General features: G+C 34.9%; 1 protein-coding gene across 1 annotated transcript in view; it reads left to right on the top strand.

Annotated features, from left to right (window-relative positions):
- Nbeal1 (neurobeachin like 1) overlaps nt 1–18,518 on the top strand; it is a 212,134-nt gene that overhangs the window by 37,207 nt on the left and 156,409 nt on the right. Inside the window, exons 5-7 of the mRNA XM_076865627.2 lie at nt 1,029–1,110; nt 1,599–1,726; nt 12,340–12,422. Of these exons, the coding sequence (XP_076721742.2) occupies nt 1,029–1,110; nt 1,599–1,726; nt 12,340–12,422 (293 nt within the window). The remainder of the gene's footprint in view (nt 1–1,028; nt 1,111–1,598; nt 1,727–12,339; nt 12,423–18,518) is intronic.

Raw genomic sequence — 18,518 nt, 5'->3', positions numbered from 1 at the left:
CTAGATAAGCACTCTACCACTGAGCTACAACCCCAGCCCTGGATTTTAAAATATATTTTGTGAAGTCCCAGTGGTACAGAAAATGAATGAACTTTACTCTTAAAATTATGCAAAACTTCAGATGTAGTAAATATTAGCATATTATATATCATACTTCAGTCTTATAAAAATGGAATAAAATCAGGGCCATATTTTAATTAAGCATCAATCACTTACTGACGTGCTTTAAACAGGATGTGAAATTATACTCTCTTAGAGTATGTAAATATGCTGGTAATCCTTCTATTGAGGAATTTTAATGTAGTTGAAGAAATACAAGAATGAAAAAGGAATTGTAATTTAAAAAGCAAAGTGAAACCTATAAAGCAACATGTGGTATAATGGTGACACTATATACAAAATCTAACTAATAATCTGTGTAGGGAAAATACAACCTTTAAATAAATAATCTAGATTGAAATAATTGCTTATGTTCAGGTTATAAGAATATTGGTCAGCCAGGCATGGTGGTGCATGCCTGTAATCCCAGCAGCTCAGGAGGCTGAGGCAGGAGGATCCTGAGTTCAAAGCCAGCCTCATAAACTTAGTGAGGACCTAAGCAACTCAGTGAAGCCTTGTCTCTAAATGAAAAAACAATATAAAAAGTTTCAGCACCCCTGGGTTCAATTCCCAGTGCTAAAAAGAGAAAAAAAAAAAAAAAAAAAGAATATTGGTGATTTTTTTTTTCCTTCTGTTTCTAATTTGTGGTTTTGTCTAATTTTCCTATAAGTAGATACAAGTCTACTTGTCTGAGAAACTGTGGTCTTATATAATATTTGCTATCTTAAACATTTTCTGTTGATAGTAATTAAATGGTGCTTGGTGTATTTTACATTTGTGGGAAAAGAGCTATATAACTATATTGATTTTATGTTTTAATAAGTATCAGTTGTTGTTTGTTCACCCATACCTGTCCTCAAAATTCAAGCTTAATACACATTTTGTTCACCTTTCAAGTGTAGTAAAAATATGTTTTTTTTTTGTCATAGAAATCTATCAAACGTGGAAGAAATTGGAACATGCTCTTATATTAATCATGTTATCACCATGACAACACTCTATATTCAGCAAGTAGGTGTGAACTAATATGTTATTCCTTTTTGGTACCTATTGAGACTTTTTTTTAATATTATAATTAATGTAATTAAATGTTTTCATAGGATGTAATAGTTGAGAAGAGAATTTAAAGTATCATTGGGTAGTAAATATTTCAGAAATCTTATACATACTAGTTTAAATGTATACAAGTAGCTGTTATGTTATTTTAACTTAACAAATTAAAGTGTTTTGTAAATGGCTTTTTAAAATGACCCAGTTTGTGAATTTGATGTATTTATGTATTTAGCTACTAAATATCTTATTGCAAACATCATTTTTCTCAAAAGAGGATTGGCTATTTTAAACATATACTAGGAAAAATTTAAATTATGAGAGGGTATATCTAGTCTATATGATTAAATGACCCCTTTTGCCTCAAAAGTAAGTTATTTGAATAAAAATGATGTATTGTTAGATGGTGAATGAAACATGTCTAATTTTATGTTTAACTTTATTCTCAGTTAAAAAGCAAAAAAAAAGAGAAGGAAATGGCCGATCAGACATCAATTGAAGAATTTGTGATCCATGCATTGGCATTTTGTGAAAGTTTATATGATCCATATAGAAATTGGAGACAAAGAATTTCAGGGTATGTCTTATAAATCACATTATTTAGAACGTGAATGTAAGAATATATGTGATTTTTCAAAGTGAAAGCAATTGTAAAGGTGTGTATAATACCCATAGATTTAACTCTGAGAGAAATATGTTAGAGGTAATGAATTAGTGATAAATGATACTTCCAAATAATTAAATGTACTCTGAAGTTGTATTTTGTAATGCTATTGAGTACTGCTAAATTGATAAGAAATGTTAAAAGCATATTGATATAAATAGAGTACAACAGTTTTTAAAGAAAATTTCCATTTACAGAACATTTTACTCCTAGGAGTATATATTGCTTAGCGGTATATATAGAAGGCTTTTCATTTGATTTACAGCACCCCCAAATACACATATTTCAAATTTTCAAATACCTTGTAGCAATGTTTTCTTTTTCTTTTTCTTTCCATGGTGCTAGGGATTGAACCCAGGGCCTCCTACATGCTAGGCAAGTGTTCTGCTGGTGAGCTACATCAACTACTTATTTTTTTTTTTTTAAAGAAAGAGTGAGAGAGAGTGAGAAAGAGGGGGAGAGAGAGAGAATTTTAATATTTATTTTTTACTATTTGGCAGACACAACATCTTTGTTGTATGTGGTGCTGAGGATCGAACCCGGGCCACACGCATGCCAGGCGAGTGCACTACCGCTTGAGCCACATCCCCAGCCCCTTATTTTTAATTGTAAGCATGTATCAGTCAAGGTCCAGTCAAGGCAAACTAAAACCGTACTAGATATTAAAAGACAATGTAATACTAGGAAATTATTAAACAGATATTAGAGAACTGAAAAAGCAAAGGTGGGACATACAGATAGTACAGAGATACTGACTTCATGAAAGTTACCTTTCTTGAGGCTTTTGGAACAAGGGGAAAAAATTGGAAGTATCAGAATCAAGATGTTCGGAGAATAGGCCCACTTACCCCCTAGAAACTCTGAAGAAGGAGCATTGCTCAGCTGGTATGGTATTGCTGACTAGCTGGGAACAGACTGGTTCTGGGACTGCCAAAACTGAATTAAGGACAGAAATCAATTGCCATTTCTTTAATTAAGAACTGTTGTAGGGGCAATGTCAATGGTAAGTATAGAAAAGAATAAGAATAGGGAAGCATTGCCTGCTTGACTTTTTCTTCTGGCTTTCATTTGGTTCCCACTATTGGGCATCCCCAAAGGAAGGCAGCTGGAAAACAAAGAAATAATTTTCATTGTCAGCTCCAGCATCAGAAAGCAGAGAAGATGTAGGATTGTGTGTTTGTAGCATAGTGGCTGTTGCGAAGAAAAAACCACTGACTCCAATTTTGAATCAAATTAAAGCAAGCTTGTATTTGTGTACACTGGAGCTGGCCAGGACTGTCTCTCCCGAAAACCCCAGGCTAGAGATCATTCCCCCAGCTTTCCAGGAACACGATTTTATAGCACAAAAAGTTGCAAAGGGGGGTGTCTTGAGAACTTACAGAGAACAGGATTTTGACAAGCATAATACAAAGGCAGATAGCAGGTTAAGCATCTACATGGCATGACATTTCAAGGTAGGGAGTAAATTCAGATCCCAACATCAGAATTTATGAGGCACCATTGAGGTTTTAGAGAGGATTGTTACCTGGTCAGGGGGAATCAGGATTTATGAGGCACCACTAAGATTTTAGAGAGGGTTGTTATCTGGTCAGGGAAAGCGAGGCTTGGGTGAGTTCAAGGCACAGGCAGGAATTACAAACAAGTTTAGAAATTACAGTAATTTATAATAAAACAGAGATTAACTTTTCATGACTTTGTGAAAGATGGCTCCCAATCTCAAAATAGAATTAGGTGGGGCTGGGGATGTGGCTCAAGGGGTAGCGTGCTCGCCTGGCATGCGAGCAGCCTGGGTTCAATCCTCAGCACCACATACAAAGATGTTGTGTCCGCCGAAAACTAAAAAATAAATATTAAAAAATTCTCTCTAAAAAAAAAATAGAATTAGGTTGGGTTCATCAGTGATAGTAGCTTATATCAATCCAGAGCTCAAAGAATTTTTTAAACTCACATGTTGATCTTATCTGTAGGCATAGAATAGGAAGAATTGTATCATCACCCTCAGTGAGACCTCTTTTCAAATTTTCTAAAATCTGCTTAAGATATTTCCATTTTCACTGTCAATTTAACCTGACGCCATTTAGAAATAATTCCTACTTCCTGCAACATGATCACAATTTTGTTTCAAAAATTCATATTTTCACTGAATTTCAGTGTTTTTTATAGGCATTGTATACCCTCACTTTGAATAGATGAAGAATGGATAACTGAGAGAACATCTGTATAAACTATGTGGCAATATACTTTGTATGTGCTATATAGTAATAAGATTTTATTTTCTTCAAATGGGGTCTTGCTGTGTTGCCCATGCTGGCCTCAAACTCAAGATCCTTCTGCCTTAATTAACCTCCTGAATAACTGGGATTATAAGCATGGCATAATTTATTGAAATAAGAATACATCCTAGTGAGGGGATGAGGAAATGTTGGTTAAAGGACATAAATTTTCATTTAGACAGGAAGAATATGTTTAAGAGATAAGTTTTACAACATAGTGACTCTGTTAATAACAATGTATTTTAGGGGCTGAGGCTGTAGCTCAGTAGTAGAGCTCTTGTTTAGCATGTGCGAGGCACTGGGTATTATCCTCAGCACTACATAAAAACCAATAAGTAAAGGCATCGTGTCCATCTCCAACTAAAAATAAAAGGAAAAAACCCAACCAAAAATACCCCAAATTTTAATACTTGAAAATGGCTAAGACAATAGTATGTTAAGCCAAGTGTCTAGGCATGGTGGAGCATACCTGTAACTACAGTGATTTGGGAGGCTGAGGCAGGAAGATCGTAAGTTGAAGGCCAGCCTTAGCAATTTTTTGAGCAACTTAGTGACTCCCTATCTCAAAATAAAATGTAAAAAAAGATCTGGGATGTAGCATATTGAAAAAGTGTCCCTTGGGCTGGGGATGTGGCTCAAGCGGTAGCTCGCTCGCGTGGCATGCGTGCGGCCCCGGGTTCGATCCTCAGCACCACATACAAACAAAGATGTTGTGTACGCCGAGACTAAAAAATAAATATTAAAAAAATTCTCTCTCTCTCTCTCTCTCTCTCTCTCACTCTCTCTTAAAAAAAAAAAAGTGTCCCTGGGTTTAATTACTATTACCAAATAAAAAGAGTAGTATGTGGGGTATTACATATGTTAATTAGCTAGATTTGACAATTCTGTAGTATATACATATTTCAGAATATCATGTTGTATACAATAAATATATATGCATTTTTTGTCAATTTGTTTTTTAAAAAGAAGATATCCTTTAGTTAAGGCAAGAAGAGAAATAATAGGAACATGTGCTTCAATTATGAAAATACAAGAATCCTCTCTGAGTGTTTCTACGTTTACTATACACCTTGAGAGAATTTGTCTATGTGAGTTTGGTTCTCCAGAAAAATAGAACCTATAGAATGTGTAGAATTTGTGTGTGTGTGTGTGTGTGGGAGGGGGCACTGAATTTTTATAAGGAACTGGTCGTGTAATTACAGAATCTGTTAAATCCAAATCTTCAGTGTAGCTTGGCAGGTGTGAGACCTGTTTTGGTCAGCTTTGTCACTACTGACTAAAAGACTGACCAGAGCAATTTTTGAGAGGAAAAGTTTATTTGGGGGCTCATGGTTTCAGTCATTCTTTTTTTAGTTGTAGATGGACACAATACCTTTATTTTATTTATTTAGTTTTTATGTGGTGCTGAGGATTAAATCTAGTGCGTCACACATGCTGGGAAAGTGCTCTACCACTGAGCCATAACTCCAGCCTGGTTTCAGTTGTAATTTATAGACAACAGGCTCCATTCTTTGGGGCTCAACAAGAGGCAGGACATCATGATGGAAGAGTCTGGTGGAAGGCAGCAGCTTACTTGTTGATCAGGCAGCAGAGAGAGAGAGAGACTCTACTTACCAGATACAAAATATGTACCCAAAAGGTACACCTGCAATGACCCACTTCCTCCAGCCACACCCTCCCCACCTTCAGTCACTACTCAGTTAATCCCATCAGGGGGTTAATTCAGTGATTGGTTAAGGCTCCCATAACCCAATTTTCTCCTCTAAATCTTCTTGCATTGTCTCTCACACATGAGCTTTTGGGGGACACCTCACATCCAAACCATAACAAGACCCAAGAGAACTAGTGGTGGTAGGGTGGCAGGTGGACACGCAGAAGAGCCAAAGATGCAGATTAAGTGCCATGGGAGACTTGGTCTGTTAGAGAATTCCTTGTTGCTCAGGGAAGCTAGTCTTTATTCTATTCAGGCTTTCAACATTATGGAAGACAATATGCTTTACCCAGAGCCCACCAATTTACCAGTTATTCTTATCCCAAGACACCTGCCAAGTTAATAAAGTTAGCCATCACATAGTCCTTACACTTCTTGACTGTTTATTAATGGGAATGTACTAATAACCTTCTGAACACTTTTTTTTTTCTCTTGAATTATGTGCTTTTTTTCCAGAGAGAAGGTCTTTGAATTTCTTTTGTAAAGATTTTGTGTCACTCAGAATATACTAGATTATGATACTTTAATAAACAAGGGGCACAGAATAATGAAGGTTTATTTATGGTTCATGCTATCTGTCTAGTACTGTGGGTATTCAGGAGCTTCTGCTTACCCTCATCAGTCAAGGTCTCAACCTGACAGAACAGCCAGCTTGTTAGGCTTTGCTATTTTCTACATGAGAGAGACAAGAAAGTGGTACAGGATCTCACATTGATAATTGAATGTTCTTTTTCAGTCATGTCATGTGACACAAAACATTTTCATTCTGAACTCATAAGTCAGAACTAATGACATGTCCCTAACTACCATAAAGGGACAAGAAGTTCAGTTCTATGATATGACTAGAAGTGCTGTAGAAATGGAAGTAGTTGCATATAACATCATTACTACCTTTTGCATCTCCCTGTACATTGTTTATGTTTCTCTAAAGATGTAAAGAGGTAAATAGCAGTGCTTTGTTTGTAGCCTTGATACTCATTTTGGACTTTGGTTCCCAAAGAACGGGAACCTCTATTTTGACATGCATGCCAGAGATTTCTCAAAGGAAAGCGTGTCTCTTCCTCCTACTCTTTGTCATGTCTCCATTTTCTACCTTATGCTTATCACCAATGGCAAATCTAAGAGAACATGTTAAGTTTTGAAACAATGACAGAATTTCTTTTTATAGACAGCAAGGCAGGTACAGAAAGGAACATAAAATCAGTCTGAAAATGATAGAGGAGAGTCTTTTAAAGAAATCCTTAAAATAAGAGCAAAATGAATTCAAATATATGGGAAAGAGAAGATTTATAAAAAGATAGACCTGATAAATTTAAGGAGAGTAAAATTGGTAATTGAAAACAGTTGTAGTTTTTGACAGCTACAAACAAGAAGAAAATTTTTAAATAGTATAACATATAGAAAAAGAATTGTACATATTTAAGATGGCAACTGAAAGGGGAATGGAATAGAAGATGAATAGTGGCATTTAATGAGTACATGCAATATATTTGCCAGGAATTATGCTTGAAGCTGTATACTATATTTAATATTGCATAACAGTCTTGCCAGTGATATAAGAACAACTTCAGAGGTAAATGGTAAAGCAAGGAATTCAGACTTGAGATTCTTTGACTTTGACCGGGAGATTCACATCATCGACTTAGGAGAAATTGCTCCTGGAAAAACCATACACAAGATCTGTAGCAATAACTTACATTTTATTTATATTACTTTTGATTCTGGAGTTAAATGGAAATTTGGGATGTATATATTTTTATGCATTTGTGTGCTTATTGTTTACCCCCAAAACCGGATAGAACATATTTAATTAAAATCAGCATAATTCCAATCATGATCATTTAAAATTTTATGAACTTTCTTGTTTGATGAAACAAATGGATGCTCTTCATACCACACGTAATTTAGGTTAGTTTTTAAATTATTTTTTTAGTTGTAGATGGACACAATACCTTTATTTTGTTTATTTTTACTTGGAGCTGGGAGTGAAGCCAGTGTCTCCCACTTGGCTAGCACTCTACCGCTGAGCCATAGCTCCAGCACCCCTGTAATCCAGTTTTATTGGTCTGTTAGTTCAGGTTTGTTTTTTTTTTTTGTTTGCAGAATCCCACAGAATAATTTCTTCAAGTGGAAATAAAATAAGTCTATTGGAAAGAAATCTTCCCTCAAAGTGACTTGTTCATTTATTCTGACATGTATTTAAACATGTATTTATTAAGTTCTTACTCTGTTCTCAGCGCAAGTTTAGTAGGACTCATTGCCTTCCTATAGAAAAATAACATGTATCCCCTGGGGTTCCTATTTGCCAAAGCTGGGGCAATATTTGCACAAAATAATTACAGAATTGAATTACTGTAGTAATTTTTGAATTCAAGAGTTCATATCAGTGGTAGCTAAGGAAGATGTGAAAGCTATTGTATATACTATAATACCTAGTGCCAATTAGTAAATGTGCAGAGGATGCTGGAGTTGTAAAAATTTATCATTTTGATTTGTACATTATAGTAAAGAATGGATAAGGCAATCTTGCCTTATTAATTATTAATGGAGAATAAATACAGGGGAAAGTTTTGATTAGAGTATGAGGTACCTATGCGAGGTAACCAGCACCCCAGCAGAGCAGATTCCTGCTAGAAGGTGTGAGCCTCCTGGGGGCGGGGGAGTTAGAAATAATCAGTAATAAATGAAGACAAAGCCGGAGATTAGATTTAAAAGGGGAGCACCTGATGGGTGTCACAGCCCTGATAGGAACTGGAACTGAACAACTGAAAAAGCCCCAATTCTTATTTAAGGGGAAGTACATCAAAGGCAGGGATAAGGTTTCAGGTGGGAGGGATCTTGTTTCTTGGTGTATCTGGGATCTTGCAATAAACAGGTTGTTTGGTGCTCCATAGGTTACGCCCATATCCTGAGGGTTGTGTTTGATCCTAAGGCTGTGAGCTGAGGCAGGGCACTAACTTGATCTGGGATTTCAAACTGGGGAATTTCACCCAGGATTTCCCAGAAAAGCAGCTTCCCTGCTTTGTGTTCGCTCAAAACAAACCCATAATTCATATATGGGTTCCAACAGAGCATGATATTTGCATGATTTAAAAATATCTTCCCACAGATTATTGCATATAAGTAATTTAGTAATAATTTTGGACAGTACTGGACCAAATAATCCAGTTGAGTGGGTGACTAAAAAACATTATTAGTAAGAAGCAGAAAAACATCCTATGCCTCTATATGTGATATCCTAAGAAAGACACGTGCTTTTGTGATATTCTATCTAAACATAATCTGAAATCATTTGTGAGGAAACACCAAGCAAATCCTAAAGATTCGTATTCCAATTCTAATTTTTTAAAAAAGGGATGGGGATAGCAGCAGTGTACAAAAAGAGATTGTAGGAGTATTTCAGATTAAAGGAGGCTAAAGAGACACTAAGTGCAATACCTGACCCTGGAAAGAAAGCTGTCCTGGAAGGAGGGTAATATTACAGAGGATGTTCTTAAGTGATTTGACAAAACTGGAATGTGGAGGTAGATTAAAGTATTTTATCAATGTTAATTTTTTTGCTATTCTGTGGTGTTATATAAAACCCTATTCTTTTTTAATATTTGTTTTTTAGTTTTAAGTAGACACGATATCTTTATTTTCCATTTGTGTGGTGCTGAGGATTGAACTCAGTGCCTCAAGCATGCTAGGCGAGTGCTCTACCACTAAGCCACAACCCCAGCCCCTAAAACCCTATTCTTAGTAAATATTCATTATAGTATGAAGAGGTGACCATTGACATATGTGAATTCTTTTTAAATATTTGGAAAAATATTAAGTGTAAATATGTGTTTATATTAATTCATGTATATATGAGGAGAAAGTATGCAAATGATGAAGATTTAGGATAAAATGTTAACAATGAATTTAGGTAAACTGTATTTGCTGTTCTTTATACTATTCTTATTGTTGCTGCTTTTGTAGGAGCTTGGACATATGTCCAAATAAAAAGCTAAAAAGAGAAATGATTGTGTCATATACATGGTGAGAGAGCAAAAAAGAAGCATAACCTACCTAACCAGGGGAAACAGCTTATAAAAACTGAGATGCAAACAAATGTTTTGCAGCCTTCTCAGAAACTAATTGATATATGTTTTAATCTGCCAGGTGCTAAGTGCTTGGCTCAAATAGCAAATAAAAGTTCTGCTATCAAGTATGCTACGTTTTAAAAATGCTATAAGACCAAAGTTCCTTTTTAGTTCTATTAACCAATTGAAAACATGCAGTGCAAACAACAGGCTTTAATTTTTGTGTTCTAATATAATAGTTCTCACCTTTTCCTTATGTTAGCTTATTAAATTTTTTTATGACAAATATGGAAGTTATTTATGTTCTTATGTTACACCTAATACAGGGATTTGAGAATTCATCTTTGATAATCAAATTATAAAAGTACATTTTCATTATGTTAATCAGGTGAGAATGTTTACTGTTTGTAGCACAGATTGTTTGGATAGGATATAACCAGTCTAATCATTAATACCACAATTTATAATAAAAACACACAATGGAGATAATCTCATGGACAAATCTAACTGAAAGTTAAATCAGATTTCATCTTTTTAAGTTAATTTTCTGCCATACAACTGAAATTTTTGACACTCCAATAAATTTTGTATTTTTAGAAAGACATACAAAGTCTTTGATAAAGATCTTAAAAAGAAGACCTAATAGTGTTTAAGATGTCATGTTTGAAATTAAATATAGGAGGTATAATCATTTTTATGACTTTCACACGTTGGAAATAGGCTTAGATTTGGAAAGTAGTGCAGTAGAAAATAATGTTTGAGGTGATTTCTAGTGAATCTAGACGTTAGATCTGGATCTTAGGATTCTTTATTCTGCTATCAGTGAGTTCTGCTGTACCTATTCTATTTGGTTTATTCTGTGGTCAATTAATTTTTCTTCCTTGTTTTGAATTATAAGGAAAGTAATTTCAATACTTTAATTATGGTCATTAAGAAGAAGGTATCTTAAACTAGTATATATCTTGTTTAGATGTACAGAATTTCTTAGTAGCTATACTTCAAGTATTTTCACTTTCATTGGCTTTACCTAATAATGCTATGTGTTTTTTTCAGGGAAGGAAATAAAATGCCTGTAATTTTTTTAAAAATTTCATCAATTAATTATTGAATGTATCATAACAATAGCATTTATTCTCTAATCTCTATACCATCATGCCCATCTAATAGATTCATTTTGCATTGAATTTAAATGAATTTTCTTAGTAAAAGCACAAGGAGGGGGCTGAGGCTGGGGCTCAGTAGTAGCGCACTTGCCTGGCATGTGTGAGGCACTAGGTTCGATTCTCAGCACCCCCCAAAAAATAAATAAAGGCCTATCAGCAACTAAAAAAAAAAAGCACATGGAGGTTTGGGGTTGTGGCTCAGTGGTAGAGTGCTTATCTCACATGTGTGGGAAACTGGGTTCGATCCTCAGCTCCACATAAATAAAATAAAGGTATTGGACTCAGGTACAACTAAAAATTTTAAAAAAGCACATGGAATTTGTATTGGCCTTTCCAAAGTGTGTAGAAAACATCCATCAAAACTATTGGAATTTGTCATCAGGGTCCTTGGTAGTACACACTGTAATCCCAGCTAGTCAGAAGGCTAAGGTAGGAGGATCACAAGTTCACAAGTTCAAGGTGAGCCTAAGCAATGTGATGAGTCCCTGTCTCAATTTAAAAAGGGCCTGAGGAAGTAGCTTGGTGGTAGAATGCTCGCCTCGAATGCCAACACCCTGGGTTAGAGCCCTAGTACTATCCAAAATAAATAAATAAATAAATAAATAAATAAAGCTACTAGAAATGTTATTAAAAACAAACCCAGCTCATATTGGATCCAGGTCCTTAAAGTGAAAGAAGCTAATAATCTGGACCCACTGTGTTCAGATAAAACCACAGAAAGTGGCAGAGTAACCTCTTTTTTTCTGGAATTTCAGTTGTATTATAATAGGCCACTTAGACTTACCTGTTAATTTAGTAGTATTGTGAACTGATTCTTTTGTAAATTGGAAAATTTAAGGGCTAGTTCGTTTTTCAGTCTCCAGTTAGTGGAAACAACCTGGCTACATGATGCATAATTTTTTTTTTTTTTTTTTAACTGAGGATTGAACCCAGGGCCTCACTCATGTTAGGCAAACACTCTACCCCTGAGCTGTGTTCAAACCCTTTTTATTTTATTTTCAGATAGAATCTGGATAAATTGTCCAGGCTCACCTTCAACTTAAATAGTCCTTTTGTCACAGTCTCCTGACTAGGTAGGATTATAGGTGTGCAGGTGTGCACCTCCATTCCTAGCATTATGTATAATTTAAAAGAAGAAATCCTTTAGCAGTATTTAAATTACTGATTTTTTTCAAGATTATGCTGGTTCTGAAAGATGTTAAATATACAAATGAAAGAAAAATATTAAATTTGTTTTATAGTTGCTTTTGTAATTGTGTCTTCTCTACTTGTCCATGTTAACAATTTTTTATTAACTTCTTTTTAATAATAGACGAATCCTTAGTTCTGTGGAAAAGAGCAGACAGAAATATAAGCCAGCTTCTCTCACAGTGGAGTTTATTCCTTTCTTTTATCGTAAGTAGCATTCTTAATTCCTTTTATTTTTATCTGACTCTTAATTTTATCTTACTCTTTATTCTTACTCTTAATTCAGACCTTAATTCAGCTTTATGAATTTATAAGATGGAGGTTGTTTGAGAACATGTCACTGGAGTAGTTGATTTGTTTGGCTGAGATTGTTGTTTTTCATTTTAATTATTCTGTTCTTCTTTTGAGAACTGATTTTTATTCTTTCTTGATGATTTGAATATTTTAATGATTATAGTATATTTTAGAACTTCAAGATATTTATTTATTTATAATTATTTTTTGCATGGTACTAGGGATCTCACCCAAGGCCTTGTACTTAAGAGGCAATTGCTCTACCACTTAGCTACATCCCCCAATCCACCCCTCCCCCAATTTTTTTAAAAAAATTGAGACAGAATTTTACAATGTTGTCCAAACCAACGGTGATTATGTCACTTCTCAAGAATACAGAAAAATTCACGTAACAGGAAAAAACCACTCTGTTTCTAGGGTGTATTGCCTCCTCGAATTTGTCAGAACTTAACATTTTGCCGTATTTGCTTTAGTTTTCCTTTTTTTTTTTCCTTCTGTGAAGTAAGACAGAAATAATTCATGTTTTTCTTAATGAAGATAATTGCAGTGCTACTCTGTGTGACCACCACTAGTGACATTGGTGTTAGCTAGGTAATGAAACTCAAGTATTCATAATGAGCCACACCCAGAACTGGCCTCCTTTAGAAGATACGGGACCAGAAAGACAGCATGCCAGTGAAATAGTATAAGGTGTTTTTATTCAGCAGCAGTCCAAGGGCCATTCTTTGGCCTTTCAAGTGAAATTATGGGACCAAATTGATGGCTCTGGGAGCCACCCTGCTTTATAGGAAGCACAGTATCCTATAACAGCCTTTATATCCTGCATGTATAGGTTGTGCACATATTTTGTTAATTTATCCCAAGGTATTTTATGTACTTTGGGTTTGTAAATAATTTTTAATATATTTTCCAATTGTTTGTTAAAAATATAAATATATATGTATATATATACATACATACATATATATATATATATATGGTTTATTTTTGTCTAATTATATTGTGCCCTTTGACTTTGCTAAATAAATTCACCAATAAATTTATAGTAATTCTTATGTTATTTCTTAGGGTTGTATATGTATACAGTCCTGTTGTATGCAAAACATTTTTTTTTCCTTTCTAAACTATATGCCTTTTTATACTGGTGAAGTGGTAAAAGGAGACTTTTTTCTTGTTCCTATAAGTACAGAGAAAAAAAATCATGATATTAGCTGTTAAGTATATTAATTATTAAGTAGGATGTTAGCTACTGAATTTTTAATTGATGCCTTTCATTAATTAGAGTAAATTTTATTTTGAATAGATGTTGACTTTTTCCACATATTTTCACTGCATCTGTTTGAGGTGATTTTTATATTTTTGAGTGTGTGTTGCCTTTTTTTTCCCCCCACTTCTGTCTGTTAGTTGTTGAGATTGAGTTTTCAATGTTAAACTAACATTGCATTTATGTGCTACACCACCTTTGGTCATGATTATACAATAGTATTATCCTTTTTATGTAATACTTCATTTGATTTGCTAATGTTCTAAAGATTTTTATTTCTACGTTCAAGTAACATGCAGATTTTTAGGGCTTTTTTCTTTGTTATATCTTGTGTAATTTTTGTATCAAGGTAATTGTCCTAGTCTGCTCTGGCTGCCATACCAAAATACTATAGACTAAATGACTTTAAATATGAGAAATTTATTTCCTCACAGTTCTGGAGACTGGAAAGTCAAAGATCAACAGTCCAGCAAGATTTGATTTTTGGTGAGGTCTCTTTGTGGCTTGCAGATTATCTCCTGCTTGCTACCTTATATGTTGGAAAGAAACACTGATGTTTTTTCTTCTAACAAGGACAGTTCTCTTAGATCAAGGCTTTACCTTTACAATCTCATTTAACCTTGGGCATATCCTCAAAGGTCCTAATCAACTGAGGATAGAAGTAGGGCTTCAGCTTATAAATCTTGGTATGTGTGTGGGGGGCACAGTTCAGTTTATAATATTCCACCTCTGATCCCCCAAACTTATGTGTTTATCATATGCAGAATACATTTATTCTACCCAATAGCCTAATGTCTTGGCCCTGATTAGCATCTTTGCACCTTGTCTGTCTATAAGGGCACCACCCACAAGGCTGAGGGCAGCCCTGCCCCTAAGGTACTAGGTAGGGTCCTGCTGATCTACTAAAACCTGAGAAATGTAGGAGGAAGAAACACCATTGCCCTCTGGGTCTGAGAAGGGAATGGCAGCTCTCATCTCTAAATTGCCTTTAGAGTTATTCTTCCTTTTCCTTGAAGAGCAGCATGTCACCTCTGAATAGCTGTATAGTGTGGTCCTGTAGAATTCAAGAAGTCTTGTAGTATACCTTCATTCCTTCCCATTTTCTCTGTTTCCTTTATTTAAAAATGGTAATATCTTTGTTGGTATTCCTGGCCTCAGCTGAGATGGCTAAGGCAGTTCAGGAGTTATACCTGGACATATCAAATGATTGTTCAGTCACACTTTAGCATTTTTTTCAGTACAGGCTTTCTCAGTTTTTACAATGTGGATAGGCTGAGAATTTTCAAAATCTTTAAGTTCTTGTTCTTTTTTGCATTTTTTTTTTCCTGTTTTACAGGAAAAATCAAGCTCCCCCTCCAACTTTGCTTAGAAATCGCCTCATCTAACTATCCCACTTGTCACTTGAAGTTTTTAGCTTTTAGACAACTCTATGACACAGTCTGGTGTCAACACAGTGTAGTGTCGACTTCAGCCAAGTTCCTTGTCACTTTAAACAAATATTGCCTTTCTCTAGATTTCAATAATTTGTTGTTTATTTTCATCTGAGACCTCACCAGAATAATTGCCCTTATGATTCATAGTTCTAGCACCCCAGAACTCTTTTAGCCTCTACCCATTACCCATAGCTGCTTCCACATTTTTAGGTATTTGTTACAGTAACACTTCCCTTCTTGGTAGCAAAATTTGTCTTACTGTGCTCAAGTTGATATAGCAGAGCGCCACAGATGGATGTCTTAAGCAGTAATTCTGGCCTTATTAAATGACTCTAGCAGTGTTTTCTTTCCCTCTCTTTTCTGTGAGAATTGGTTTGAAATTGTTATTATGGTTTCCTTAGTATTATTTGGCAAAGCCATTTCATCCTAGAATTTACTTTGTGAGAAGGTTTTAAATTCTGGAGTCAATTTTTATACTAAATAGGGAATTATTCAGATTTCTTCTGCTTCTGTTAGGTTTTGAAATTCATGTCTTTAAAAATTTGTGTTTTTCATTTGTGTTGTTGAATGAATTGGTATAATGTTTTTTATAACACTTTTTTATGATCTTTTCAAAGTCTAGGGAATCTGGTTTGTTGCCCCCTCTTTTGTTCCTGATATCGGAAATTTATATTTTCTCTCTCTGTTTTTCTAGATCAGTCTAGCTAGAGGTTTTAAAGTTACATTCATCTTTTCACTGAAGCAGGTTTTCATTTCATTGTGATCTTTGTTTGATGATTTATTTTCAGTAATTAGCCCTACTTCTGTTATTACTTCCCTTTTACTTAAAAGTTTAACTTGCTCTTCTTTTTCTGACTTCTTCCAATAGAAAATTTGATCTTTAATTAAACCTTTTAGTTAGACCTTCTTTTTGAATATGCACATCTTGGGGTATAAATTGTTTTGTGAAGCATTGCTTTAACTGTACCTCACAGAATTTGCTGTACTCAGTTTAATTTTCATTTAAAACACTTGCCAATTTTTTTATTGTTTTTTTTAAAACAATAGTTATTAAGAAATTGGTTGTTGGGCTGGGGCTGGGGCTCAGTAGTGGAGTGCTCACTTGGCATGCATGAGGCACTGGGTTTGATCCTCAGCACCACAGAAAAATAAAATAAAGGTATTGTGTCCACCACCTAACTAAATGTGTATATATATTTACATATATATGTAAATAAAATAAATTGGTTGTTGACATCATTAGCAGTTAGCAAAATGTAATTCAAAAGTACACTGAGATTTCATCTTACACCAGTTAGAATGGCAGTCATCAAAAATACAGACAATAGCCAGGCATGGTAATGCAACTCAGGAGGCTGAGGCAGGAGGATCACAAGTGCAAAATCAGTCTCAACAACTTAGTGAGACCCTGTCTCAAAACAAAAACTAAAAAGGACTTGGGATGTGGCTAAATGTTTAAGCACCCCTGGGTTCAATCCCCAGTACCAAAACGATAACAACAATAATAATAAATGCTAGAGGATGTGGAGGAAAAGGAACACTTTTATACTGTTGGTGGTACTATAAAACAGTACAACTGCTATGGAAATCAGTATGGAGGTCCCTCAAAACACTAGGCATGGAACAACTAAGACCCAGCAATACGGCGCCTTTGTATTTTTTTTTTTTTTTTTTTTTTTTTTGCTCCTTTGTATTTAACCTGAGGAATGAAAGTCACCATACTACAGTGATAAATGTATACCCATGTTTATAACAGCCAAACTATGGAACCAGTCTATGTGTCCATCAGCAGATGGATGAATAAAGAAAATGTAGTATATGTACACAAAGGAGTTTTATTCAGTCATAAAGAAAAATGAAATTGTCATTTTCAGGAAAATGGATGGAATTAGAGATGATTATGTTAAGTGAAATAAGTCAAACTCAAAAGGTCAAGGATTGTATGTTTTTTTCTCATGTGGAAGCTAGAAAGGAACAAGGAAAAGAGTTGGGGATGGATCTCATGAAAATCAAAGGGAGTATAGGAAAGGGATCAAGAGGTGAGAGGTGGGGGAGGAGGGGGAAATGCTGTGGAGTGATATTGGCCAAATTATATTGTTATATTGTGTGCATGTACGAATATGTAAAACAAATCCCATCATTATGTGCAATCATAATGGACCACTATAAAATGTGGGGAAAAAAAAGAAATGTGTTGTTGGGGGAATTGGAGAGATGTCGTTCAGGGGATTCAAAATTCATTTAGACTAGAAGAAAGATTCAAGAGCTGTATTATGTACCATCTTGACTGTAGTTGATCATAATGTGTTGTATACTTGAATATTAATAAGAGAGTAGCAGTTTTTTTTTTTTAGTTACAAAAATTTTTTTAAATATCTTTATTTTATTTTTATGTGGTGCTGAGGATTGAACCTAGTGCCTCACATGTGCTAGGTGAGCACTCTACCACTGAGCCACAACCCCAGCCTCTTAAAATTTTTTTGTAATTGTAGATGGACAGAATGCCTTTATTTTTTATTTTTTAAAATATTTTTGTTTTTAGCTGTTGATGGGCCTTTATTTTTTATTTGTTTATATGTGGTGCTGAGGATTGAACGTGGTGCCTCATACATGCTAGGCAAGTGTTCTATCACTGAGCCACAACCCCAGCTCCCAGAATGCCTTTATTTTATTTATTTTTATGTGGTGCTGAGAATCAAACCCAGTGCCTCATGCATGCTAGGCAAGTGCTCTGCCTTTGAGCTACAGCCCCAGCCCAAGAGTAGCAATATTTAAGTGTTCTCATTATACAAAAACAAGGTTATGCCTGTGTAAATTAGCTTGATTTAACCATTCCACAACATATTTCAGTACATCGTTTTGTATTCCATTTGTATACGATTTGTGTTTGTTGAACAATTTAATTTTAGAATAAGAGGAATGTGTTAATTGGCAAATGTTTGGGGATTCTTTAGTTCCTTCTTTTGTTTTTTGAAGTACTGGGGATTGAATCCAGGAGCATTCTACCCTTGAGTCACAACCTCAGCCCTTTTTTATTTTGAGACAAGGTCTTACTAAGTTGCCCAGGCTAGCCTCAAACTTGTGATCTTCCTGCCTCAGCCTCCTCAGTCACTGGAATTGCAGGTGTCGTTCAGATTCTTTTTTTCATTTATAGTGAAAAAACATAGTCATGCGCCACTTAATAATGGGTTTGTTCTATGAAATGCATCATTAGATGATTTTATCATTTTGCCAACATCTTAGAGTGTACATAAATGCAGTCAGTAGACATGGCAAACACATGAGGCTACTGCCTATGAAACATGGCATGCT

Source organism: Callospermophilus lateralis, chromosome 9 (genome assembly GCF_048772815.1).
Source record: "Callospermophilus lateralis isolate mCalLat2 chromosome 9, mCalLat2.hap1, whole genome shotgun sequence".
Taxonomy (NCBI): Eukaryota; Metazoa; Chordata; class Mammalia; order Rodentia; family Sciuridae; genus Callospermophilus; species Callospermophilus lateralis.
The sequence above is the reverse complement of the archived record's forward strand: the minus strand, read 5'-3'. Positions and strand labels throughout refer to the sequence as shown.